Below are 27,954 nucleotides of genomic sequence, written 5' to 3'. Positions count from 1 at the left end.
TATATATATATATATATATATATATGTGTGTGTTGAAAAAGTACAAAAGATTTTGTTTATTTATAGCGTTTAATTCTTGAAAGATGCAGTTATGTGGCAGGGGAAAAATATATATAAAGCTTGAAATTAGATTCTATTCTAGAAACAGGCTTAATAATTTTATATGTTAGATAAATTTCACTTTATGCAAAGATTTTATGTTAATTGAATATCACACTTCATGTAATAGAATCTTAGACATTGTTTTTTTTCTTAAACTACTAAACATGACCAAAGACTTTTCTATTAAATTTCAAACATAAAATCTGAAAGATATGAAAAAAATGACAGCATGTTTTAAAGACTACTGGATGGATGGATGGTTACTAGATGGATTGTCTTCAGTCCTGCTGCGATTCCTCAGAGCCTTCATAGTGCTTTGTTTGTTCTTTAAATGAATCTTCACTGCCCTGTATACAACACAGTACAGAATATTAAATAAATGGCTTAGGTTAAACTCCCAGGACCCCATGTCTTATTCTATGGAGTAAGAATACACCCTGCACTATTAAATTAAATCAGTAATAGTAGTTACTGAATAATATGATTCCTAATATGCAGCTGAACAATAAACCTGAGCTAAGGTTTACAATCAGACAAACAGATGGTACAGTGAAATAGACAATGTTTTATAGAAAAATATATCAAAAGAAAAAATAAAGTGAATTGTTTTATTGCTCACATTGAAAGAAGAAAGAGTAGAGGCGGTTGGGGAGGATGCCTTCAGCTTCTCTAGTGCTTCTGATGCTCCTTTAGTCCGCAGAGTATTCCACCTTTTCAGCATCTGAGCTGGTAAATATAAGCATGTTTCTGTGACGAACACATAGCAGTCAGTGACAGAGAACAGTCAATGCACAGTGCCATATACAGCACTTACTGTGTTTTCTTGCACGGTCTACTGCCTTAAATGAACTGAGCATAGCAAACGGGTGATAGGACAAGGAGAAAGGATGAACGATGTTGCTCTGTGGAAATTGCAACAGTGGAGGTGAGATGATACAGTAAGTCCCAGTCTTTTGCTAGATGAATAAAAGCACCAAACTATGCTGGACTCTGACTTTCAAATGTTTACCATAAAACACAGATTAACAATGTCTAATTTGAATCAAGTTTTGTTAAATTCTATATGTCTATACTTATACACAGCTGGGGATTTTTTTGATTCTTGAACCTAATTGGTCAGAAAGCATTGATTAATTCTCTATAATGGCACGGATCATACATACTGTCATTTAAGTCACGGTTTCATATTCATGTGCTAATTCGAATATTGTTGTTTCTATAGTAACAACTCATTTACAGAAACTTGTATAGAAGGCTCTACATAATCAAAGAATAATAACATGAAAACAATAAAGTAAATCTTTGTTTAACAAAGAAAAAGGTATAATCTGATACGGTAAAGGTTTATAGAATATGAATATAACAGCTTTTGTCTTAGTAAGTATGTTTTTCAGACATTCCACAACACTAAATGATTAAAATAAATGGAAAGTTCATTAATAAGTTAAAAAATAATATAAGATATAAGGTATATAAGAAAAATAAATGTAGTCTTTGGTAAGTAACACCAGGGCCATATCAAACCTCCTTGTCATTCGTGTTTACTGTAACAGCATATATTTTAAAACAATGCTCTTCTCATGTCATAGTTTTTTACTTTATTGTCTGGATGAAGGCAGGAGGCAGATGGCTTGCAGGTATACAGCGACAGGATCTCATGTACAGGTAAGCTATTCTAAAATGAAGAAATACAGGTATTTATTTTACAGACATGGTCATCAGCATGAGCCTTATATAGAAGGAGCTCATATATAACACACGTACCAAAAGTATCCCTGCAAAGGATGAGAGTATTATTGCCTCTCTTTCCAGTTGATTAAGACAGTGTCTGTGTCTGGTACTGATAGCTCCTCTACAAAGACAGGTCACATGTTAATACCTGGCAGCAACGGTATTCAATATGAATTATATGCAATATCTAAAGAATTCTCAAAAACTATGAGCAATGTATAAAAAATAATAATAATCACACAAAACACGTTACTCACATAAGTTGATTTGCATCTGCACACTTTTTCTCATTTGCCAACCATATAGCCACAGTTATGGCCAAACCATAATGAGCCTATATAAGACATATTCAGATATAGAGACAAGTCTGATAATAATAATAATGATAATGATAATAATGATCATAATAATAATAATAATAATAATAAAGTTTATCTGCTTTTGGACACACTATCTAAAATATTTTCCAAATGCCCAAACATCTCTAGGTCAATGAAGTTTTATTTATTACTGTTTCCTTTCCAGACTGATTATAAAGAAAAGAAAACTGTGGGAGATTTTAGATAACTGACAGTTATTGGTCCTACTATATAAATCATGTCATACATAATTCCTGCAACAACAGGAGGACCAGCTACAAAGACCAATGCAAAAGCTCTAGGTCCCGCTCTATCACATGAACACATTGTACAAATCCATACTATGTTACACGTATATACTGCATAAGATACTGCATCTATTTATTTAATCAGATTTTTACCAGATCATCCAGTGTTGAGGAAAAGCCCTTTCCCTTGGGGTCAAATCCATTTTCCCTGAGCTTTTGTCCAATATAACGACCACTCATAAAATAAGAAAGGAATTCTGGTTTATTGAAGCCATCTTATTAACAGTGATTGCTGCATGTTACTTATGGAATTATATATTATATTAATAAAATGTCAGTATGGAGTGGAAACTATGCCAGCATGACTGTTCAGAGATCTTCAGATTAACAGACTTTTTATTTAGGATTTTAACTGTATAATTTCATTCATTATTGAAGGCCTCATAGGGACTTACAGTAGGGCTTCAATGTTTCGCTTCAATTGTCTGGTTTCCATGTTTCACATAATCAACAAAACAATCTGGACTGAAAAAAAAGGACTGGATCAGGAAGACATTTATTTCCAAACGTGCACACTGAAATAATATCTAAAACAACATTAAAAGAGAACATTATAAGTTAATATATTCATATTTCAGTCACCAAACACCTATTGGTTAATCGGTGCACAAGGGCTATAATATGTGAAATCTATATTGTATTGCCAAGTACAACAAAAGCAGCCTATGAATGACTTTGAATTCAAAAAGACATTTGTGCAGACCAATAAAAAAATTTACATAAAAAAAAAAAAAAATCAATACACAATAGTTTAGTATGGAAAAAGAAGAGTACTTACAATGACATGAAAATTTGCAGATGAACAATAACTCATTTAATTTGACTGAAATAATAAAACAGTCAAACTCACCAAATGCTCCTTAACACATACAGAACTAAAACACAAACAAATCCAAACAAAGCGTAACCACTTGTTACTGTGTATTATATACTGTAAGGTACAAAGACAACTCTATTCTGCAGCAACAGTACAAGTGTCAGGTGAACACTATCTGAATTATTCATTCACTGCCTGACAGTCACGTCAATACTTCAGTAACATAGCAACCAATAGAGAGATGGACTTTCATATACCATTTAAACAGAGTGTTCTCTGAATTGGCCTTTAAAGAGAGATCATACAAATTATAAAAATTCTGTTGCAAATATTACAAAAAATAAATAAATCAAAATAAATCAAAACAACGGTGAACTGTACAATTTTAGTTGTACAATTCTATTCATGAAGAGTACGGAGGTTTAATCCGTGTTTTTACCCTTTTTCTTCTTTTTGTTTTTAAACACTGGAGAACGTAAGAATCTGGTATCTGAGAACTTGTCTCCACGTCTCATTTTGCTGCAAAGCAAAGAAATGTAAAGACAGAAAAAAATTAATAGCATTAGCAATCATACAATACATCTTGAGCTGAAACATTTAATGTATCAAAAAGCAACGAAACAATTCTAACCAGTTGATAGGTGGCTCCTTGTATGACACAGGAGCTGCCTTCCTGCGGGATCGACCCAATGGATTGGCTGTGAAGTCTGTGTTTGTTAAGCTCTTCATTGCCCTCCCATCTATAAGTTAAACATAAAACACAGTAACAATGAGTAAAATACACAGCACAAAAATATTATTACTAGCAATTTTAGTCTCCATACTCTCCCATTTTAATCATTTGCTAATTTCCACCCAATATCTAGCTCTATCGGGCCTCCCGGTGGTCCAGTTGCAGGATCACACGCTCTCATTGCCATGGCCCAGGGGCAAGAAGCGAACCCAGCCACTGAAGTGTTATCTCTTAGTGACTGCCCGAATAAAATGGGAGGGTTGCGTCAGGAAGGGCATCTGGGGTAAAACCTTTGCCAATTCTAATATACGGACCACGTGATCCAAGAAAAAGAAGAAAAAACTACTGTATTTCTATCACATGCTAGCTACCAGCAGGGCAGAGTAAAGGCTAGCATGTGCTTCCTTTGAGCCAAATGAAGCCAGACAACTGTGTTTTTAAAGTGCTGTTTATGCATCACCAAAGCAGAGCTAAATACAGGGAAAAGAAGTGCTGCAAACTGCCCTCTTCCACATACATGAGCTCAAAAACTCATAAAATTGGCTAGTGTTTCTATAAAGTAAAAATAACACCATTCAACTCTATTTGACTCACAGCTATTCACATTTATGATCTTCAGATAACAGGCTGCAAGTGTTTAACTTTTTTAATCTATAATATACCTGGAGATTGTTGTGTCATGTTCCACCCAGGCTCCTCATAAATGTCCATAGATCGTGATGAAAGCTCTTGTGAATCCTTCTGGATTTTGACAGGGCTGTCAGAAATAATACTCCCAGTGGAGGCAAAATCAAGGGATTCCCATGGAGGCCTATCCTCAAAGAATAATCCACTGTGTTCCTGTCTAAACTGCTCTGCTTTTTTCGGGGTTGACTGGCTGTCATTCTTATGACAAAGAACAAATCTTCTATCTGTAACAAAACAATTCTCACTTTCTCTATTTGCAGGTACATTCTCTTCATTGCTGCTGAAAACGAGAACATTCTCCTTTCCCTTTAACTGTGAATAGCAATCAGATAAAACAACGTAAGTTTCTCTGCACTTGCTCTTGTGGTTTTGGATGTTGTGCTGCTTTGGACTGACATCTTTCAAACTTATGTCAATGTCGTCATTATGGTCAAAGTGTCTCACATGTGTGCCATTTGTGTCCCCAGTCTCAATTACAGGCTCATCCATGAAGGCTTCCTCGAGAGCAGAAGAATTGAATCCATCTGTCACCTCCTGCAATACCTTAGAAGTAGTGCTGTTTCTTTTTGTATTGTCACCTGGAACTGGAATTTCTTTTGGCAAAATATCAGCAATCTGAGTAGAGCTATATTTGGGCCGTTTTCTCTTTCCTAATGCATTTTCTCTTGTTGCAACATTTTTGCTTTCTTTCATCACAGTTTTCTTGGGCTTTTTGGCTTTACTGTGTGCCATTTGAGAATGATCAGAGGAATTTTCTAAAATATTTTCATCACAGATAGTTTGCGAATGTAAAAAGCTTCCGTTTTCCTCTTTGTGAGACACTTCTTGCTCTGCTTGCTGCCTCTCAGTCACCCCTGAGGTACACTGTGCATCACGTGTGCTTTCCAAAGTCTTTGCATTTGTGGTTTCCCCAGATGTGACGTTCATGTGACTGTCTAATGGATGATTCAGGTCACAAAAAGCAGACATCTGAGCTGTATGAATCACAAATGTTCCTCTGTTTCTTGGTGTAATGCATTCTTCTGTCTGAGAGAATGACTGAGCTGATTGCTTGCTTTGAGGTTTTTCTGAGTGGATCTGGTTTTCCAGGACATCAGTGTGAGCATCAGTGAATTCAGCAATCTCCTTTACACTTTGATCCGTACTGAAAGATGAAACTTTAGTCTTCCTGTTCTGTAGTCTTGGCTTATATGGGACTATGTATGTTTTCCTGCTGTTTGCACTATTGTTCAGAGGTTTCAACACTTCAGCTTCACTTTCAGTGCCTTTGTCTTCGGATACTTTAGAGTCAGATAAATTGTTCTTGCTCATTCTATGATTTTGTTCACTAAAATAATCATCTAAATCATTACTGGTGGAAATAAAGCTGGACTCGTGCGGAGAGATGACATAAGTTTGCCTTGTATTGGTATATCCTGCAATGAGTTTTTGAGAATTTAATCGTTTGTTGCTTTTTGTGTAACGAGAGGTGATGTGAGTCTTTCTGCGTGCTGTGACTGATTCCTCTTCCTCATGCACAGGCTCTCTCTGAGGCAAACTCTCCTCTTCATTGCTTCCAGTGAAAGTGTATGTACTTGTTGGGAGTTGTGTTTCACAAGACATTCGTGTAGATGCATTTGCAGTTGGATCCTTTAGATGAGACAAATCCACTGCTGCTTCTTCAGAATTCAGCACAATGCTCTCTGTAACCCTTGCTGAACTAGATTCACCACTTTCTCTAGTTCCTCTCTGATCATGCTTAAAGTTTTTCTTCGGTTTGGTCTGAACGGTGATGATTTCAGCAACATTGTCAACTACAGTGATCTCCATCTCTGAGTCATACAGAGGATTTTGAGGTGCTATATGGTGCACATCTGGACTGGGAGACTTATCCTTGCTTTTAGGTGAAGACCTGTGAGGTTGACCATCATTTGCCATTGGCACATTTCCACCAGTGTCCTGGACATTCCTCTTTTGCCCACATTTGTATACACTGGTTCTTTTTTTTGTCTCAGGTAACGGTGCAGTTACAGCTTTCTCAGTCTGAGAAGAATCTATAACTCAAACACACACAAAATCACCTTACATCACATTCATATTTATATAGTTTTTTAAATAGTTTTTATATAGTTTATACTTTTTTTATTTATCTATCTCCTTTTGTTTTTTTTTGTTTTTTATCCTAAATTGAATTCCCTTTTTTATGCCTATATAACGGACAGTTGCAAAAAGCATTTCACTGCATGTCGTACCCTGTATGTATGTGTATGTGACAAATAAAATTTGATTTGATTTGATTATCAGGCCATGAGACAATGCTAATTTATAGTGGAGTTGTTCAACTGTAAAATTGACACCCGTGTGCACATCATTTATTGAATCTTCCTACCTTCAGTGAGCTCCATATCCAAGCTCTCAGCACCCTAATATGAAAGAAATTATTATTATTGTAAATTTCAGATTGTTACAAACATTCATGCAAAGACAGTCTTGTGCACTGACCATTTAATAACTAGAAATGGATTACCTCTTCTTTGGAAATAAGGTCCACAGCCTTAGCCATGCAATTGATGGAGGTATTATAGAACTCACGCAGAACTGTAAACTATGGAGTTGAAAGAGATACTGACCTGATTATACTCAGTCAATACATAGTATAATATATAATGGTCAGATCACAGAGGCATACAATACAAACAAAAAAAATACTATTTGTGAAATTATTAGGATCAATAATCTAAGAAAATTTGAGAACCATAAAGTTAACAGTAATTAAAATCATCAAAAAAGCCTTTAGCATCATTACACCTGTCTTTTATCTGTGAACCCCAGAGACTCACCATTTGTTTATTTTTGTGACGCTGAATGGCAAGCTCAAAGTTCAGGCTCTGCAGATATTTCTGTAAACGCACCATTTCCATCTCAAGCTGCTTGGATTTCTGCTTCTGAGCTACCAGAGCCAAAACAAGGGCTTTGTTGTTGGTTTTCAAAGAAAGCTTGAAGAATGAGGATGTGTCTGAAAAATGGAATCAGCAGCATAAATGACATAGAAGGTGTCATGGTGGAACAGTGTGTATTGTTGCCACTCCACAGATTCTGGGTCCCTGGTTTGATCCTAAGCTTGTTTTACTCTCAGTGCAGAGTGTCATCTTTTGGGCTTCTTACCACCTCCCATGCTGATCGGTGCACTGGCAACTCTAACTAGTCTAGGGGTGAGAATGTGTGTGATGCCCTGAAATTGACTTATGTTCAATCTAGGCTGCATCTTTGACTCATGTCCAACGTCCCTGGAAGAGTCTCTGGATCCAATGAGTCACTTGTCAAAGTGAAGCCTTTAATGAAATTGCATCTACTGACAGAGGTCTGTGAGTTTAAATCACAGCACTGCCAAGCTACCACTGCTGGGACCTTGAGCAAAACCATTAACTCCATGTGCTCACTTGTATAAATGAGATAAATGTAAGTCACACGGATAAGTCTGTCAAATACTGTAAATAAATATGAATAAATGGATGAACGATACAAAGTGTCGAAGAAACAAACATGGAAACTTACTGTGAATTTTTGTCTTTATTTTTGCAGCAGTTTGCTGTATTGTGTTTGGTTTCTTGTCCATCTTAAGAGCCATTGCAATTCAGGCTGTGCTGGAAAAATAAGACTGTCAGATAAACTTCAATTGCATCGCCGATTTACATGCATGCATGCTCTCTTTCTCTCTCTCTCTCTTTCTTGCTCTTACTTTCTCTCCCTCTGTCACGCTTACTCTCTCACTATTTCTCTCTCTTTCTCTCTCACTTTCTCTCTCTCTCTCCCCCCCACTCTTTCTCTCTCTTTCTTTCTCTCTCTCTCTCTCTCTCTCTCCCCCACTCTTTCTCTCTCTCCCCCACTCTTTCTTTCTTTCTCTCTCTCTCTCTCTCTCTCCCCCACTCTTTCTCTCTCTCTCCCACCCTTTCTCTCTCTCATTAATTTGTTTAGTACTTTCTTTTAACCTATGTATAATAACCTAATTAACCCAACAGCACAATAACTAGTTACCGCCCTAATGTTGTTTACAGGTTTAACAAGTTAGCAGCTGAATTGATCTAAACGTACATTTACGCGAATTAACTAAATAGTAGAATACATTATACGTTATAAGTCGTAATCTTAACACGACTACATCACATAAGCTAAGTTTGTACACAAACCTTATTTCTAACGCTAATATCGTTTCAAACCCAAACACTGCCGCGGAAACTCCAAACTCTTCTTCGCCTCCTCTGGGCGCGTCTCCGCTCACACAAACACTCCCTGTTGCCCCCTGCTTGCACGTCTGAAATTCTAGTTTCAGGTTTTGGGTCGTATATAGTCCGACTACAAATTCGAATGATCACGTATTTCATAACCTCTAAAACAAACAACCCCCCCAAACAAACAAACCAACAAACAAACAAAACAGATATATTTCTCCAATCGATATTCAGCGGAAGTTCATCCGCGTTAATGAACCAGGACTTTTATTTTGAAACCGGAAACGTGTCGTTTTCTGGTCTCATTCGTTTTACTACTATCCAGATGATTAGTTGTTAGCCTTTAAAAAAAGTCTGGCTTGGTTGCAGATCTAGGTGAAATTATACAACTCTGTCACTAAAACACATCCCCGAGACTTTAGGTGAAATGGAAGGACAACGCTGGTTACCTCTGGAGGCTAATCCAGAAGTATGTTAGCTTTACTTTTCTTCATTGTGCTTTAGCTTCATCACCATTAATTCAACATAGTAATCATTCTTTATCTGTGATTCAGTAGGTTGGACATAAATATTGCACTAAACCTGTACTTCAGCTTAAGTTATTGACTTTAGACACTAGTTGCGTTAACTGATATTTTTTTGCTGTTTCTTGTAGGTAATGAACCAAGTGAGTAAGATGTGTCGGTTCTTGAGTCCTTTCTGGTCTTCAGCTCTAGTGAAATGCATGAAGGTCTTAAATGAGGAAAGTTAAGATTGCCTTATTGTTTATATTTTTATTATTTATCACCATATATACCAGTCAGAGGTGGTGTGATAATGTTTTATTCTTCTTCACGACCTTCACTGTCACCGAGAGACTCATCACTTCTACACCTCCCACTAAACTCCTTTCGTCTATCTGACTTATTGTGTCTTGTAGTTTTTACGACAGTTGGGCTTAGTACCTAGCTGGCAGTTTGGAGATGTATATGGTTTGGACCCAGAACTTCTTACGCTGGTGCCAAAGCCTGTGTGTGCTGTCCTGCTCCTCTTCCCTGTCACAGAAAAGGTAAAACTCTATTGGCAATAAAAGCTCTAGACACTTTGTCCCAACACTTGTCAGTTGAAGTGTGTGGAATGATGTGCAGATGGTTCTGTTAACCTACGTCTGAGAATATTATTTTATTATTCACCTTATAACATATTATTCAGTAGACCATACTGCTATCAGTCAGTAGACCATACTGCTATCAGTCAGTAGACCATACTGCTATCAGTCAGTAGACCATACTGCTATCAGTCAGTAGACCATACTGCTAAAATTTTGAAGAACTCTACTGACATATCATAAAGGACAACATATTTGAGAATATGACCTACAGTTGACGATACCTAATTACTACAAATAGCCACAAGATTATTAGGCACACACCCAGCTCCACCCAAATTCCAACAGGAATCACATGACTGTGGTGTAAACCAGCATTTCAGGCACCAGTTGATTTTAATTTTGGAAGAGCAAAACAAGTTCCTTTAAAAACATGAGGTGATCGTTGGCACTGGGTGTGCCGGTTCTAGCATTTTCTATCACCCTGAAATTTCTAAGCACAACCAGTTTAAAGACATACTGAGAATAGTGTAAGAAACAAACACAGCTGTCCGTGATCTGTGATCAGGCTAAATGAAAACAGACTGATGATTACAGCTTGTGAAGGTGAATGGCAAAAACAATGCAGCCAAACAGACAAGCTATGCTCATATCTAATTTCAAAAAAGAGTCATCTGAGAAGACAGGATTTGTTTTTCCTAGAAGAGCTAAACAACATGATGCTACTACCTGTTCACTCTCCAGATGTCGTCTTCTCTGTAGTGTAGTGGAAAGGGCTATTTTCTACACATGGTTTAATGTCATACTTATGATTTTAAAAAAAATGACTTGTACTGATCCAAGACACCAAGATGGTGTCTCAGTTCCCTCATTTACCACTTTTAAATGGCCAGCATAACACCATCAAATGACAGCATGCAACAGAATAAATCAGAATCAGGATCAGGTTTATTGGCCAAGTGTGTTGACACACACAAGGAATTTGGTTCCAGCTGTTTATGACTCTCAAAAGTACCGACATAAATAACACTATACTATACAAGATAATACAGACTATACAAGACAATGCAGATGTGATACAATAGATATTATAAGTATTCAATATGAATACAGAATATATGAATGATCAGTTATGTACATAAAGTGTGGGAAGTGCAAATAAAAATATTGTGCAATATTATGCTTTTTGTACAATATTCAGCAGCAGTAGTGTGTGTAACATACACGGATGATGTGATGACTGACAGTTCTGATAATGCAGTACTTATGCTATGAAGCAGAGAATTGTTGAGAGAATCAAGGTGTGTTTTAATTGCCTTTCTAGATAGATAGGTTTATTTAGCTAAAACCTCTGTAAAGCTGCCTTAATGAAAGGTAGATTAATTACAGAATAGAGATCCATGCAAGCTGCACACAGTTATGAATATATGATGCTAACTGCACAATATTTTGTACAATTAAAATACATTATAATTAATAATATTAATAAGGGAAATTTTAAATCCCTCAATTTTAAATGAGGGATAACGTGTGATGGCTGTGACTTTAACTATAGCTTAGATGTTGGTAGCAGAAGGGCTGGTTTGAGTGTTTCAGAAACCTACAACAGTTTCTATTGTTTACTGTACACAGACTGGTAATAAAGTGAACAGTGACAGTGTGTGTGTGTGTGTGTGTGTGTCTGTGTGTGTGTGTATGTATGTATACATGTATATATAATAGCATCACATTTTAAGATTTTTTCCACAATATAATTGTATCCTAATTGACTAATTTATACTCTGAGAAATCAGAGATCAGAGAAATCTGGGATTTTGTTTTGTTTAGATGTGGGTTTTGCAGGCCGTTGTTCCCCTGTCCATGTAGAATGACTTTGTAACATGATCTACAGTTTATCCTCCCATCATGTTTGCCTTATAGAAGGGTGATTTAGTGTGCAAACATACTCTAAGTATTCTCATTATGTACTGTAGCTATAAGAACACACACAGTGCATTTCTACACTAAATCATGCGCCTATAGGGCACACGTGACAGAAGGATAATCTGCAGATTGTTTTAAATAGCCTTTCCCCAGGGCAAAAGGTGTTGTATTACCTGAGGAGTATACTGGGAAGATATTAGGCAGTCTAAGTTTCAGCTTACTGATATCCTGCCATGAACAGTGTCAAGGTCTCAGTGAAATGACACAATTCAGCAAACCATTAAGTCAAAAGATCTTGCGTGTAGCAGAGAATGAGAGAGACAAAGAAAGAGCTTTAAATAACTATTCAGAGATCCTATCACGGTTACAATTTTTGCAGATATATAATATAAAATTCACAGAAATGTGTTTGGAGTGTGTCAGGATGTGCACACAGATCATTTGTGAGTGTATGTGTATGATTCAGTGTCCGTGTCAATGATGGATAAGCTTTAGTAAGGTTGGAATCACTAATTTTCTGTCCATCATTTTTATTTTTACAGTACGAGTCATTTAGACTGGAGGAGGAAGCAGAGATTAAGGCACAGAGACAGGAAGTGTCATCAGAGGTGTACTTCATGAAACAAACTATTGGAAATGCATGTGGCACCATAGGGTTGATTCACGCAGTAGCAAATAACCAAACACTCCTTGAGTTTGGTAAGCAATTATTTCCTGTGCTATTAAAATGGATATTGTGTGTTAAGGGTTTCAGTTTTTATATATTCCAAGAATTCTTATGTTTTTATTTGGTTTTTGGATTCTATTTAGATGTTATTGCTTTTTGATGCCATCACATGATTTACAGCATTATATTTGTAATATTTGTAAAAAAAACAAAAACTGATGTGCCATTGTTGTTTTGCAGAGGCTGACTCACCCCTGAAGACGTTTATTATGCAGTCCTCTAAGATGAGCCCAGAGGAAAAAGCAGCCTTCCTAGAAAAAGATGAGGTTGTGTACACATTGTATGTTGAGACCGTGTACACATTGTGTGCTGTTGTCAAGAGACACTAAATAGATTCAGTAACCTGTTGGTTTGGTTGTGCCAATTGTCTTGTAAAGTTTAAAATATTTATATACATATATATATATATATATATATATATATATATATATATATATATATATATATATATATATATATGTATATATATATATGTATAGTTAAATAAATCCTTTTTTTTTGTTGTCTTTTTTAGAGTATCCGTGTAACACATGAATCAAGTGCCCAAGAGGGTCAGACAGAGGTTGGTTACATCTTAAGTCGTTTTTTAGTCACATGAACTGTAGATGTGTAATGAAGGAAATATCAACATACAATATGAGTAATACTGTATTTGAACAACCTCAGCAGCTTCAATGAGCCTTAACATAGACAAGTCCCAAAAACTGTTCTAGTGAGATGATTCTTTTAAAATGTAATCCCCTCAGCTAGCCTTGTGATGATGATGATGATGCTTGTGTATTGAATTCCAGTGGATTGTACCATTTTCATTCTAGGAAATACATCTACCATCATTATCATCATCATAACATAACAGTGATAAGGCAGAATAGCTTTGTATTGTGGTAGGTGTTACAAATTATTGTGTGATCCCTTCCCTTACAACATAACCAAGACCTAGATATCATATGAATATCTTTTTTATTCTTATCTTAATAATGATCCCCTGTGGCAACCACCAAATGGTATGTAAAAAAGTAAGGTAGATTTCCTGTATAAAAGAAAGTCTCATGTGTCACTTATAATGCTTTTAGGAACAATTGTGGTTAATCTCTCTCTCTCTCTCACACACACACACACACACACACACACACACACACACACACTTTATCTATCTAATATATAAATAAAATTATTTCTCTAACAGGCTCCAAGTGTTGATGAAAAGGTGGATTTACATTTTATTGCCTTTGTGAATGTTGGAGGACATTTATATGAGTTGGGTAAGTATTTGATGATTGACGAGCTTTTGCAATTCTATTTAAATAGATACGTTCTTACCACCTAACACGTCACACACATGCCTTTTCTGTTGCATAGTTATAATATAAAATAAAATATTATACGAGAGCTGTTCTGTAATTCATTTGGCTACTTCTACAGATGGTCGGAAACCATTTCCAATAGTTCATGGGAAAACCACAGAGGACAGCTTCCTTGAGGTAAATATGTAATACATGTTTTTGGTGAATCGCTTTGTTTTTGTGATGGGATAAATGATTACTCCGTTACAACGATCACTATAAAGATAATCTATTCAGATATCTGTGTAATGTTGAGGGAGATTGGAGATTATTGTAGTGATCTGTTATTGTTTGCAGGACGCTGCAGATGTTTGTAAGATCTTCATGGCACGTGATCCCCAAGAGCTTCGCTTCACTGTTGTGGCTCTCTCCAAAGCATAAAACACTCACTTACTTTCTGTTTATTGAAGAAGAAACTGCCAGCCATTCGCAAATGATGTTTTCATTCTTACAAGATTGAATTACATCTTTGATAAAATGGGTATTTGCTAATATTTTGCTGCACAGAAAGAAACACAAAGAAATTAAATGTGTCCATGTACACATTTATAGGCTTTTTAAAAAATTGTTTAATTACTACTTGAATTATAACTATGCCTTTTCTGCTCTGTCCTACATACTGACACTCTAATTTAAATTAGACCAGAACTAATTAGTGGTTTCTCGAAACACTGCAAAAGAACAAATCATGTGTGTGAAACATGCATAAACTTTTCTTTTTTCTGATTCACAAAATTCCATTAAAGGTAAAGCTCTTTGTAAAGGCTGACTTGTAATTTGTCATCAACAGTTTTCTGATGTGTTGATCTGCTGTTTTAGCCCATCTGCCTTAATGTTCAATGTACTTTGCATTCTGAGATCAATTTCTGGTCACCATAGTTGTAAAGTGTGGTCATTTGAGTAGCCTTTCTGTAAGTTTAAACCTGTCTGCCATTCATCAGTGACCTTTTTTTTTTTTTTATCAACAAAGCTTTCGACCTACCAAAGCACACCATTCTGTGTAAACTAATGCGGTGATGTTTCATAAGAACGAGAGTACATTAGTGCTCAGGTGTTCCTAAAAAAAAGTGTCCTTGTGTGTGATCATTGTAACACAACTTCTTTTTCCATCTGATATAGCAAAATGATATGTAAGTAGCAAAATATGAAGAATCAACATCAACACTGCATATCAAATACTGTTTAAAACATCCGCTACAAAATGCGTTCATTTTCTCTCATACTATCAACTTTTAGACAGAAGTTTGACTGCAAATGTGTTAGAATTATATAATGCTGTTTTCCCCAATTTTACTCCACTAGGGGGCGCGCTGATCATATTATATCACCAGGAAATTTTCCAAAAAAATTATTTCGAACATTATTTCAGTACAGCGTCTGCGTCTGTAATTTTTATTGTGAAAGTCAGGGCTGTTGTATGAAGTTGTAGGAGAGCTTAAGATGGTATAAAGAACACCGGGTTCAAGCTGTGTGTTTAGCTCGGAATTAACAGGTAAGTCGTGGTATCATATTTGTGCAGTTCAGATGGGGAAAGTAAGCGTCGGTTTTAATGCAGAAGTTACAGATGTGTCATATTCTACTATAATAAATATCATTACAAGTATAGTGGGATTAGCAGAGTACTAAATTGCTATTTTATAGTAATAGTTTAAACCATTAACTGCAACTCGGTGAAAGCAAAATAAATCTCAGCCCCTTTGTGAATTACTTTTTTGCCAAACTACATGAAGTTTTAATGTTTTCTTAACTTGTTTCTATACTACTCTTTAGTTGAATAATATAATTCCTTTTTTATTATGATTATTTATCATTGTGCAGGTCAGTAGACATACATTATGCAATCCAAGACTAATCACCTCTCTCTCTCTCTCTCTCTCTCTCTCATATGTGTAGTTCGATACTTGTAGCATTTATACCACGTGACATTTCACTATTTAGTTGAGCACTGTCTTTTTGTTCTGTCATAAAGGGTGATACTGCATGCTGTCAGTGACCTAAGGCTCTCACATGTATATAAAGCTTCATCGTAATAGGCCGTGGTCTCTGGGAAGGCCGTTATCTCTGTAGGAGGGCAGTGCGACATTGGTCTTCCCTTATTGAATGATTAACCTATTGCCAGGTTGGAGGACCCACTTTACAGAGCTTCACTTCACATGCCCACATTCCTTTGCTAGACTCCATGATTCGTCATTCTTGTCTTGCCTCTGTGATGGGGCCAGTTGTACTTTGGAACACAATTGACTTCATTCACAATACAAATAAATGAATATTTCTTAATACCCATCACATGTGATGATAATGTTTTTGCTTAATTTCTTTCAATTTGCAGGATGTATCAGTTGGTCTGGATACACGTTCCTCACTCTAGTAACATTCATACTTTGCCTGTGGAACGTGTATCAGTTGGTCTGGATACACGTTCCTCACTCTAGTAACATTCATACTTTGCCTGTTAGTCTCACCGTAGTAGTCATTGGATTATATGCCTTAAAATGAATAGCTGAATAATGAGATGGGATTTTAGGTCACCCCTGGGGTCACCCCTGCTCCAATGGTGGTTTGAACACACAGTAACTGATTCAGTTTGACTAGATTTAGTCAAGCTTGGTTGAAAAGATAAGATAGGACAACTCTGATCCAACTAAAGAGAATAATGACTGAAAAACTCTTTTTCCAGCTTAGCCAGTTTGACTTGTTCCACACACTGAGCTGTCATGACTGTCGTTCCCATTTGATTTTAAAGCATCAATTAATGGATTTTTTTTAAAAATTGCGATTAGTATTTTTGACAGTTTGTAGCAAACTACAGTTTGTAAAATTTTCCTATTTTTGTAAATACATATAATTTTCTATTATTAATGGAAATGCATCATGAAGCTCAGTTTGAAGGCTTGATCCTTTAGGTTTTGATTTTGTTTCCTGGTCTAATTGCACAAGGCTAGTTTACATCCATATTAATTTCTATCTACATTGGAGTGAAACAGTGACCCGTTCCTTGTGGAGTGGGCTATCATAAAACCTATCATGAAAGCCTCTTGTAGCAAAGCAAAAATAATCTCCTATCTTCTTGATAAGACAAAACTTTCCCTCACTCTCTAGTAGAACATTTTTAAGGAGCTATAAAACAGCCACCCAGAGAACACACTGTAAATGTGGGTGTAAAAACAACAAAAGTATTTCCTCTTGTGGAAAAGTAACAATAGGGTGTCTGGCTATATCCTGCATTGCTTGCTTAAGGCCATTGGAAAGGCATGAGGCTAATGCGCTATTCTGTATTGTCACATTCCTTTCAAATGTTCGTGTTCCCTGTGGTTTGGCTACCGGGCTTCAGCCCTGTTTGAGAAGGTCTGGCAGAAAAGTGAGGCGAACCAAACAAGCCAAGTCTCTGCCCCAGAAACTACGCGGTGTTGTTGTGCAGGTCAGCTTAGGATAGCAAAGTCTGGAAAATCGTTTCTATTGCACATCTTGCCTTCTCACCTACTGTAGCTTCCTGTGTTTGTTCTGAATGTACAGGCAGATAGCCACTAAGAAGAGTTTTGGGAGCAGAACAGAGACATTCTCTAATAAAGTGGCTTCTTTTGTGTTAGTAAGTAAGATTGTTTCTCTGCTAGATTTATTGTGCAGCTCATCAAACAAAATTTAAATTAAAAATGTGACCTTTGTTGGACCTTTGTCACATTTTTGACCTGACCTTTGTGACCTGAGATTTCAGAATTGTTTTTCCCATTGCAACAAAGAAATGTTATTTAGTTATTTTAGTGTAATGCATGGAAATTATAGCACTGTGCCTTGTATGATATATTATGTCTCCTTGACAGTATCCTATTATGTAGCTGTCCTCTCAGTTTAAATCTATATTGTATCTTTTCTCTTACAATAAAATGAGAGATGCCTGAAATTACACCACAGCTGCTGTGGAGACAATGGTAAAAATGCATGTTTCACTGGGTGTTGCATTGTTTTTGTTGTTGTCTGAATACCTCTGTCATTATTGTACTGAAAACGTCTGCCCATTCCAGTAATTCTAGGTTAGGGCATTAAAAGCGACCATTTTTAGCACAGAAGACTTAGACACCGCTGAACACAACATTAGGAAAAATGTGTGCTGTAGATGAAATCAATGCTGATTTCAGGGCGTGTGAAGGGCAGCTGTTATTATGTGTTTTGTAGTCAATGGACTCAGAAATCTGGATGGCATAGCATGCTGATTTATTCAGTAAAGGTGAGTTTTGTCAGGGCTACTGCAAGCTCAGGGTTTTCAGCTACGTTTTTGTCCATTACAGAGTGCTTTTGGGCTGATGTGTGGGTAGCAGCATTTCTAGATTGACACATCAATGAGTCAGCATCCTGATGAGCACATTTTTACATCGCAACTGTTTGCTGCTCCCTACTGAAACCTCATGATGTTCTGCTTCTTGATTATAGTCTGAGACAGTAGTGGCTGTATTACATCATCGATTATTCATATCAAAGTAGTGTGTAGAGTGTGAAAAATAATTTATTATGTAGACATCTGTATTATTATTTTTTTAAATAAAACAAAGATATAGTAAAAATATATAGTACACATAGTATTGTATTGTGATTTCAGTATTATTAGGTTCTATCTGAATAAAGAAAGAGTGTCACAATATTCTCACATTTATTTTAGGGATTCAGGTATTTACATAAAATCAGCTTCTTTTGTCTGGATATTTTTATAGCAACTTGTACAATCATATACACATTGGAAGAACGTTGTTACACCAGAAGCTCAACTTGGTTTTGTTAGGGAAAGGCACATGTTAAACATTAAAATTAAAAGAGGCAATAAAGACATTCAGATGCACCTTACAGTGCATAAGTGGGTGTTTTTGAGATTGCTCATTCTTTCCCTCCTTCCAGCCAGGCATAATCAAGAGTATTAACAGACTTTCCACACCTACTGCTGGCCTGGTGAGTTTCTCTTGTTTGTTGCATTTTTTAGGCGCAAACATATTTACACAACCTGAACACACCTTGTTTCACACATAGGTGCTCTAAAAAATGTAACTGAACCAAATACAGTAAGACTAAGTGAAGAGGAATTTAGAATATTTTAGGAATATTTTAGCATATTATGGATGACTTACAATTATAGCAGGTTGAATAGGTGACTTAGGTATTTCACCCTACTTTAACTTTCTTATTTATTTAAAAATATAATAATAAAACATACACTAATGTTTGACTTTTTCCAAAGAATATAATCGTTGCTCAATGACCTGAGTAAAGCCCAAATTGTGGCAAAGGATCTGATCTTATAACAGCAGGACATTTACCAAGGTAAACCTGGATCAGCTTCCCTATGCACAAAAATCATTGCAGTGGTATTTTCAAGAGCTAGTTCCAAACCTGAAATTTGCTGAGTATAAACTTTCAACTTGGAATTAAAATATCCTCAGACAGACATGCTAAAGAAAACATTTTAAATCATTCCCAATTTAGAGCATATTTCACTGTACTGAACATCCTTTTGAATGGCTCTATGTTGAAATACTGAACTCAAACAAAAAATGTGCAGTGAAAACAAAGCCTGTCTATTTATTTGTTATTATAACTGGTGAGATGTATTTTTCCCCATATTCAGGCCTCTGAAATCATACAATCATTATTTCTGTCATATTCACATTTACGAGCTATAAATCTTAAATAATAAAGGATTATTATGGTATTTTTGCCAATTTTAATTTATTGACATTGACATGAGAGCTGTCATGTTATCCATGGGTTTGTTTCGGTTTGTCCTTAGACCAGGTTTCCATGGTAGAGGGTTCTATGTTCCAGCAAATGTCAGAGCTGTGGGTTTCCTCTTTGTCCCATCACATATCTGATCCTCCTTTTAAAAATCTGGAGAGGAAACCTACACTTATGTGGTGTACTTCTGGACCACATTAGAAAAGTCATTCTGCATAGTCTTTACATTGAGGTTGAGCTGAGAGATGATTGCACATGGCTCCGAGCTCTGTAAACAGTCTATAATTGAGCTGGGTGGATATATCTGGATCAAACCTCACCACTGGCAAAAGGGATTATTTTAATAGATTTTTTTCCACAGACCACCAGATGTGTTTTCTCCATAAACTAACGTCACACATTTATTATAATTTAATGGTGGAGTTTTATTGTGCTTGTAATTACACACAAGCATCAGAGTGTCAGAGCTTGTGCAAGCATGTTTTTCTTCATTAGCTAGGATAATGTAGCATGATGGCTGAGGACAGACAGTTAAACTAGTTCCAGTGTGCTTTGGCATTGTTGTCAGGTAATGATTTTAGTGTACTTTGGTGTATGCTAACTTCAGATTTCGTATTCATTAGCAGAGACACTTGATCCTTATAAGATTATTATAAGTCACGCTTAACACTTAAGGTTATTTACACTTGAATTAACTAGGTGATCCCTTAATAGTTACTTTTGAATGGACTACATTCCTATGTGTATTATAATTATTGAATGGCCTCAGAATGTTGCAGCATGACTATATCTTCTTGCCATATTTTTATCTATTATTATTATTATTATTATTATTATTATTTTGTAGAACAATTATCTTTGCATCTTTGGTTTTAATTTTGCCCATAGCAGAATTTGGTTTCAGGTGCCAGGCCTGCTGGTGTTTAATAAATGGCCCACTCTGTAGGAATAGTGTATCTTTAATTAGGGGTTCAACTATGCATATTTCTAACAGATCCTATTACTTGGTTGATTAAACTTTTTTTTTTTAAATTCTTTTTAGAATTTTATTATTTTCGAACACTATATACCTCATAGATAAAATAGGTGTGATTGGTAATTCACCAATTCTATTATTTTTTTTAGCATTGTTATTGTTAAATTACTAAAAGTCACAGTTACAGTAGCATGAATACACAGAACACTCAATGTCTAGCTACTGAGGTCCAACCACTATGTTATTTATATCACCTATGTTGTTGTTTTTACTAAAGTCTTCAAAGTATTAGTTAAATAGAGCATAATGATTTAAACTGCCTATAGTCTATTGTGCTTTTTCCTATAAGAAAGTCGTTTTACTGAAAGACTTGCTGTACTTTTAAATGCAGAAAAGGGGTTGTAAAAAAAAATGCAAAATCTTTGTTAATTAGGCAGTGAAAGTTGGCTGATTTTGCCTGATATTTTTGTCAAACAGCCTGTAGCCAGTTTTTTTTATAATATCTTAGTCTTTAAGGGAAAACAGGGCAAGTTTTTCAACCCCAAACAAGGAGTTAAAACCTGTGTAGATTTCTCTTGAATAATGATAGGGGTGTATGAAAACATGATTACATTGCATTCCTAAGTTTTGCTTAATGCAAATTTATGTTAACTTATTAGATAATGTTTTGCCAAATGTCATATCTACAGTACATTATTAAAACTTAAATTGTGCACCTCTGGAACTTAATTTTGATGTCAGTGAACAATGTAAACAATGTTCATATGGGATTAAACTGATTTACCTAAGGGTTAAAAACCACAATTGGAAGGTATAGTTAAGACATTTTCATTAAAGCACACCTTTGCCCATAAGAATATGTTTCTTCATCTAGCATTGCAGCTAGCTAGATAAAAACAATGCCCATAAACACAATATTTATTGCTACATGTTTTCCTAGCTAATAGATTGCTAGTGCAGTGTCTTTTGATGCAGAGAATGCAAGAGAAATGGTTTACATTTAAACTAAATGGTTCACATTTAGTCATGGAATAAAATATTCATTAGTTCTTTCTGTCCTGATTTGTGTTATCATGAAGATCAAACTAGAGCACTGTGGGAAATATTGTGGGAGTGGATAGCTTTTACTTTAACACAGGCACAATTCATTAACATGGCAGCATAGTGGACATATTTACTTATTTACATATTATTGGTAAATTACTTGTATGTCACAACACATTTTCTATGACTATTCACACATCTCCAGTAAATGCCTTATCCTGGTCAGGGATGCTGTGGATTATAGGAACCAATTGTTTATACTCTATAATCAGGACCAAATCTGTTTATAAGAAAACATCATAGACCGCTGCAAGCAAAAATAATAACTGCTGTACCAGGTTGGATTAATCAGATTTTCTGCAGAAGTAGGTGAAATTGATCTAAATTCCTTTATGTGTGGGTGGGAGTGGGATTTTAAAAAAGTATTTCACAAACACCTCTAGGTCACATCAGCTGCAATGAGTGGCTTGCTGCTAGTCTGCTTGAAGAATGTGATGACAGCTAAGGGTCTGTGGCAAAAGACTATTTCCACTATCACATGTTCCTACAATAACTACCGGAATCAGTGCTTATGAGTTAAAGCACCCATAACATTCTGTTCTTATTTCACGCTATTTTAAATCTATGCACTGATATTGCAAAGCAACATCTAAACAGAATTGACCTAATTGATTTCAAGTTGTGTCTTTAACCTTACAGTATATAGAAGCATGCAGAAACTCTATGTTGCTTATAAATACACATACAGTAATACAGCCAACTGAAACAGGATTTCTGATGTATGCAAGCCCTCACCCTCCACAATGGAAGAATTGCTTGGGGGAAAAATAGTTTGCATGTCAGGCACCTGTTCACTGTGCATAGCAACTACAGTCTCCAAAATAATCCACCCCTTACTGCTGTCACAGGTATGCCATGGCAGTGTGCAACGACAGTTTCTGGGTGTGAGAAGAAAGTACATAATCGTGTGTGTGCCTGAAAGGCGGAGTAATGAAGTGTGTTTGAGTGCCTTGCATGACAGTGGGAGGAGACTTTACAAGACCTGTTATTAGACCTCTCAACTCTGTCCCGAAGCCAAGCTCCTCCTCCCACACATCTGTCACGGACTGAGCAAACCCTGCCTTCTTTGTAAAATGTCATTTTTTTTTGCTACCTGAGGTACTTCCTCTCAACCCCCAGCTGAGCTCACAGAAGCTCTGAACTTTGGATGCATTGATTTCTGATCTGTATGCAGACAGAATTCCTGTATGATTACAACCTGACTCAATAGTAAATATTTTCTGCCAACAGGACAACGTCAACATCATTCTTAAGTCTTGTGCCTGGACTAAAAGAATTCCTGCTTTTTCATCCAGGGGATGTGCAGGACATAAACACATACACAGCTATAAGGTAAGTTTTGTTTTAATTAGTTTTTTTATGTATCTACTAAGTTTGACTCTTTGGAGGACAATATGGAGGACACTGCTATGACAATGTTAAAAATTATTGAAACCTGTTATGGTTTACTCTGACAGATATGCAGTGCTGTCCACATGTCCATGTAAAATGATCTTGTGCTACTGACCCTCGGTTTAAATTTAACTGAGTCAATAATCACATCTACAGCTTGTGCTCTAAAGAGAGGTTATACAGGCTTCAGGTTGCAGTGTTTGTCACTTATATAATTAGTTATAGCTAGGTCATTTTGTTTGTATCAAAAAGGAGTGAATGTCAAATCACTGTCATAGATATGAAATCAGACTCTTGACTTTGCCTATCAGTAGTTTATAGGAGGTTAGAGATTCCTTCAAAAGTTCACAATTTTTATGTATGTATTTACCTCATCGTTAGATTTGCTCTTCACCTGAGACTAGAGTGAAACAAACATGGCATGTTGAACAACCTGTTCACAGGTGTGTCTCTGGGTGGTCCCGCACTAACATGTTCACCATGACAGTAATGCTCTCTTCTTTATAATAAGAAACACAGGCATTACCTGTCTGTTAATTATGGTGACAGATGGTGTCAGATTGTTTACAATAACCAGGCATGAAACAAGCACATTTATTTGACTTTAGAACTATGCTACATTAAACATACACAGATCATAATTAAAAAGAATGATTTGCTCAATCATAATTGAAACATTATAAGCTATGTATTTCTGTTTTGTTGTCTCACCTAAGTAAAAGTGTGGTCAGTGCCACAACTGTGCTGAGGTACAATAAAGTGAGCTTTGCTAATGTCGGTAACCATGCCACACCTTCCTAGCCCTAGCAACTCCACTGATCAGCTGTGGTTTATCTGCTCCCTGTGGTTTCTGTGTGTGTGTGTCTGTGTGTGGTGTTGTGCCTGTCCACTATCAGGTCTGTTTCAGTGTAGGCAGGGTATTGCCTCTAATTATAGAATGGAAAGGTCACTTGTTGATAGAGTAAGACATGATTAGTGACATGATTAGTTGGCTTCTTTTTTTAAGTTTTTTTTTTTTTTTTAAACACTTATTGTGTAGCTTTAGGTTCATGCTTAACTTAACACCTTATAAACAACAGCCTTTTGTGTTGTTTCATGACATTTCCTGTTATTAAATCCTAATGCATTTGGACAAGATTAGGATGGACTCGTGATTGCCTGGGAAGCTTATGCAATATCTGCTGATTCTCAGATTCCCATGTAATGACTGTATGTTGTTGTGGACATTTAGCCTCGTAGGCATGTAGTGCACATTAGTATTAACATGTATAATATAACTCTCTAATTCCCAATTCTTTGCTGGCAAAATGGAAGGTTTTTCATAGCACCCAGATAGCAATAAGAGGAGAGGCTAATATACAGTAAGGAACTTTCCAGATAAGCAAACTGCTCCATGCATTATTTCATCATTACTCATCAGACCATGAAAAGCAGGTATCTCAGCAGGGTAGGCAGCTCCAAGTCATCAGCATGTGGGCTCCTCCTTAGTTTCATACCACTCCAAATTCAGCATACAGCATAATTGGTGTCTAACTTGTGTTGTCTATTTATATGTGGATTACAAAAAAATGTGCCTTGATTTGATTCCTAAGTTACAGGAAATACCTAACCTCTTTACCTAGCAATACCCATCATTGGGTTCAGACTTCCTTGTGAGTGCACTTGTTAGTGTAGCTACTGAATAATTGATAATAGTTATTTAACCCTATGCTTTAAGGTGAATAGCTTAAACCATAGCATGTAGTTAATGTCAATTAAATGCTTTACCTCATTTTAATATAATTGTATGTATATATGTTTTTAAACAGTAATATCTAATGCTCACATTTTAAGTTATTGGGTGTCACTGGACTATGACCTGAACACATCTTGGTGAAATGTCAGATAATAATAATACTTAATCATAGTTCATAGGTCTTCATTGCCATTTCATATAATGACAATACAAAAGAAAACAGGTGCTCTGTGTGAAATTTGGGTCTCTTGGATTACTCTTGTGTACTGAACTCAGGGCCCACTTTACAGAGTATGATTATATATGCATTTTAATTAAACACAATTTTATTTAAACAAACACACATATTTTAGATAATGTTAAAATACATTATTTATTACATTTTATATTTAGTAATTAGCATTACTTATCACCTTCCTTGTCTTTTAGGGATTCAGGGATAAAAATAAATGTAATTTTTAAATTATTAAATTTTTATTCAATATTATTATATTTTTGTAAACCTGATTCGAGACATTGTCCGTTGTTAAAAGCGCTATCCAAATAAAATTTAATTGAACTGAATTTTAATCAGGATTTTTATACTACTGATTTATTTACTGATAATTAGACAATTCCGAATCATTAATTACCATTTTTTTAAGCAATTGTAGAAATATTACCAAAAGAGTCTGGTATGCAAGTTGAAATATGTAACTACACACCTACAGTTGTCTATCAACAGTGGCCCACCAACTCTATGGACCATTAGTTTACTGTAGTCCATCATTATTTCATCAAAGATTTTACCAGTTTTGTAGTACTTCTTAAAGGGTTTTTCATGTCTTGTCTGTGCATTGGGTTTGTCTTCATTTGATTTTCAAATCGTTTTTATGTCTGCACTCTCACTTCAAAGGCATTCAAACCATTGAAATTTGATACCTGAGTCAAAAGGGAAGGACAGATGCCTTGATGAATACAGTGTTTGCTCTTTGGGTGTGTAGTTCTGTATGGTCGTCACTATCACAATAGCATTGATGGAGTTATGCATTGCATAATTGTGAAAGGCAGGAGTTTGGTGAATAGGCTGTGTCATACCCAGGACCATGGGGGTTGTGATATTGAGCCTCTTGAACAGCAATCTTAAAAGAATCAACCTTCAGAAATATATTAGTGTCTTCACAGTTTATGCTTTCTATACATGTGGGCTATGAGGTAGAAATTCTCTAAATGAAAGATGTTAAGTGGAAAAGTTTAAGTGTCGTTTTAGTGACTGGAGGTAATTATTTACTGGCTGAAAGTTAATGAGCATTGCTGTGAAGTTTTAATAGCTTAGTAGGCAGGTTAAATATATGGTATGCGTGTATACACACCCTTTTCCTATAATCAAATTGACAACATAATGTTCTAAATGGGAGATTTTGTATTTTATCAAAATATATTTTCCACTTAGTCTCACAACAATTTGCCTGCTAGGGCTTGGTGAAGACTGGCATGTAAAAAAAATACCATTCATTACAGATTATACATACATTATCAACAGAGTCCAAGCAATGTCATACTTAAGCTTAGAAACCAGACATTCATAACATTCATAAGTGAAGGGTTTGCCTCACCCTTAGAGTATCTGCCTTTCTTGTTCTCATACAGAGCATTTGCATGGGTTTTTGTGGTTTGGAAATCCACCTGCTCTCCCCATGATTGCATAGTCAACAAATGAATTATAAATGTTATACTGTAATAGTCATTTTATAATGCTTGTATCTTTATGCACATGGATAACAGTCTATACCACTGATTCTACCTGCATGACCTCTGTTAGCCTTTTGAAGGATTGTGAGTATTTTATTAAATTGATGGCCCAGGTGATCTATCCAGGTAGTTAACTTATGCCCATGAAAGCATAAGAAAGCATTTTTTAGCTTACAAGTTTTTACTTTGGCAACATACACAACCCATAAAACCAGTATCATGATAATGTGACAGAGCATGTATTACAGTAAACAGTTCCTGTTTAATTTTTGATTGTTATTGGTTTCTTATAGATGTCCAATAATATATAGATGTTTCATAAAGTATTTATGATTTTTCTTTTGCTGAGTAGCTCCTTTTTTTTACCATAAGCAAAGCCCATGACAAATATGAAATCGAGTATTGTCTCTAAGACACTGTACAACACTCCAGTTTAATCCATTTTTTTATATCTCTCTTTCACATGAGCTGATCATGTGAATCCATAGCAGGCCACTGTGCTTTTGAGCACAAAGCTGTCTTTTATTCTGAAACCAGTCCCCAGGGATGTCTTTAGCATTTGTAGAACACTTAAGTTAAAATTAGTGCTGGAGTAAATTGTTCTTGAATTTTCCAGTCCAACATCCAGTATGGACTTTGTTCCAAAATATGAAAGAGGGAAGAATTTCATCCCCTTTAACAACCTTTATTGGAGCAATAAATCTGTATGATCAGGATAACTGAACACCTTGTTTAATTCACTATAAAGCAGCTGTTGTGTTGGTTCACCTTCAGCTTAAAAGCCACAGACCAGAGGGCACTATCCTTACCTTTGATTATAGATATCAGGCCAGAGATTAACTTTGTTATATTGGATTGATGAGTTTCATTTCATATAAAAATCAATGTAACTGGTTGTTGGAATGATGCAACTGTTCTGTAGATGATTTTCCATTGGCATGGTATGTAAAGTTCATGATTTTCTAGCAGGTTCATCCAGCTGTACCACTGTTATTACATCAATGGTTCCCTGGCATGTGCTGCTCCTGCTATTGTATTCCTAACATCTCAAAGAATGTACCGTATTGAGATGGCTGTATATTTCACACTGTCACAGTCTAGTCACACCATGTCTGCCTTTTCTTCAAGTAATTAAACTCCTTATACTCCCTGAACAAGAAGACCAAAATGCCTCTCTGTTGTAGTATTTACATTCTTTCATTTAATTTACAATGTAGTTACTGAACAATTTGTTCAAGCTGAATAGCTGAATAATAAGCAGAGAAAAATGTTCTTT

At 35.8% G+C, this 27,954-nt stretch overlaps 4 protein-coding genes across 7 annotated transcripts in view; 2 read left to right on the top strand and 2 right to left on the bottom strand.

Moving 5' to 3' along the window:
• Positions 1–257: 257 nt before the first annotated feature.
• On the bottom strand, positions 258–2,852 carry LOC132850193 (uncharacterized protein C2orf80-like). Its single transcript, XM_060876453.1, has 7 exons — positions 2,594–2,852; positions 2,091–2,167; positions 1,867–1,954; positions 1,700–1,777; positions 917–1,004; positions 722–828; positions 258–449 (listed from the first exon to the last, which is right to left on the bottom strand). The coding sequence occupies exons 1-7, from the start codon at positions 2,678–2,680 to the stop codon at positions 381–383; spliced, it is 594 nt and encodes a 197-aa protein (XP_060732436.1). The 5' UTR covers positions 2,681–2,852; the 3' UTR covers positions 258–380.
• On the bottom strand, positions 2,614–8,976 carry sgo2 (shugoshin 2). Its single transcript, XM_060876451.1, has 12 exons — positions 8,904–8,976; positions 8,272–8,355; positions 7,557–7,732; positions 7,244–7,321; positions 7,106–7,139; positions 5,707–6,770; positions 4,713–5,664; positions 3,949–4,057; positions 3,757–3,836; positions 3,351–3,375; positions 2,896–2,965; positions 2,614–2,675 (listed from the first exon to the last, which is right to left on the bottom strand). Exons 2-11 carry the CDS (start codon positions 8,342–8,344, stop codon positions 2,905–2,907), a joined length of 2,652 nt encoding a protein of 883 aa, XP_060732434.1. The 5' UTR covers positions 8,345–8,355; positions 8,904–8,976; the 3' UTR covers positions 2,614–2,675; positions 2,896–2,904.
• Positions 8,977–9,232: 256 nt separating this feature from the next.
• Positions 9,233–14,788, top strand: uchl3 (ubiquitin carboxyl-terminal esterase L3 (ubiquitin thiolesterase)). Of its 2 annotated transcripts, none has more exons than XM_060876449.1 (9): positions 9,233–9,414; positions 9,601–9,675; positions 9,865–9,993; positions 12,498–12,654; positions 12,863–12,948; positions 13,197–13,244; positions 13,869–13,944; positions 14,105–14,163; positions 14,323–14,788. In XM_060876449.1, exons 1-9 carry the CDS (start codon positions 9,373–9,375, stop codon positions 14,404–14,406), a joined length of 756 nt encoding a protein of 251 aa, XP_060732432.1. In that variant the 5' UTR covers positions 9,233–9,372; the 3' UTR covers positions 14,407–14,788. The 2 variants fall into 2 exon arrangements, with proteins under 2 accessions (XP_060732432.1, XP_060732433.1); XM_060876450.1 differs by having other exon boundaries at positions 9,234–9,414; positions 9,601–9,612.
• A 711-nt stretch (positions 14,789–15,499) lies between these two features.
• The window catches only part of lmo7a (LIM domain 7a), a 32,840-nt gene continuing 20,385 nt past the window's right edge, over positions 15,500–27,954 (top strand). The window contains exons 1-2 of one of the 3 annotated variants that reach the window (XM_060876446.1): positions 15,500–15,517; positions 23,051–23,152. The gene's annotated coding sequence lies outside the window, so the exon portion shown is untranslated. Of the gene's footprint in view, positions 15,518–22,933; positions 23,153–27,954 lie in introns of those variants that run through there. The other 2 variants (XM_060876445.1, XM_060876448.1) reach the window with 2 other exon arrangements.

This window comes from Tachysurus vachellii, chromosome 8, assembly GCF_030014155.1.
Source record: "Tachysurus vachellii isolate PV-2020 chromosome 8, HZAU_Pvac_v1, whole genome shotgun sequence".
Classification (NCBI taxonomy): Eukaryota; Metazoa; Chordata; class Actinopteri; order Siluriformes; family Bagridae; genus Tachysurus; species Tachysurus vachellii.
This window is presented reverse-complemented; position numbering and strand designations above follow the sequence as displayed.

Bases quoted from the DNA above. Each gene is read 5' to 3' on its own strand.
- LOC132850193 (XM_060876453.1), bottom strand. From the start codon at position 2,680: ATGAGTGGTCGTTATATTGGACAAAAGCTCAGGGAAAATGGATTTGAC. The intron at 1,005-1,699 runs GTAAAAAACTAT...CAATTTCCACAG, and splicing joins GCCTTCATCCAGACAATAAA to AGCAACATCGTTCATCCTTT. The intron at 450-721 runs GTGAGCAATAAA...TGTTGTATACAG, and splicing joins CTACTCTTTCTTCTTTCAAT to GGCAGTGAAGATTCATTTAA.
- sgo2 (XM_060876451.1), bottom strand. From the start codon at position 8,344: ATGGCTCTTAAGATGGACAAGAAACCAAACACAATACAGCAAACTGCT. The intron at 7,733-8,271 runs GTAAGTTTCCAT...TCCATTTTTCAG, and splicing joins AATAAAGACAAAAATTCACA to ACACATCCTCATTCTTCAAG. The intron at 2,966-3,350 runs GTGAGTTTGACT...CTTTTTTTTCAG, and splicing joins TATGTGTTAAGGAGCATTTG to TCCAGATTGTTTTGTTGATT.
- uchl3 (XM_060876449.1), top strand. From the start codon at position 9,373: ATGGAAGGACAACGCTGGTTACCTCTGGAGGCTAATCCAGAA. The intron at 12,655-12,862 runs GTAAGCAATTAT...GTTGTTTTGCAG, and splicing joins CCAAACACTCCTTGAGTTTG to AGGCTGACTCACCCCTGAAG. The intron at 13,245-13,868 runs GTTGGTTACATC...TTTCTCTAACAG, and splicing joins CCCAAGAGGGTCAGACAGAG to GCTCCAAGTGTTGATGAAAA.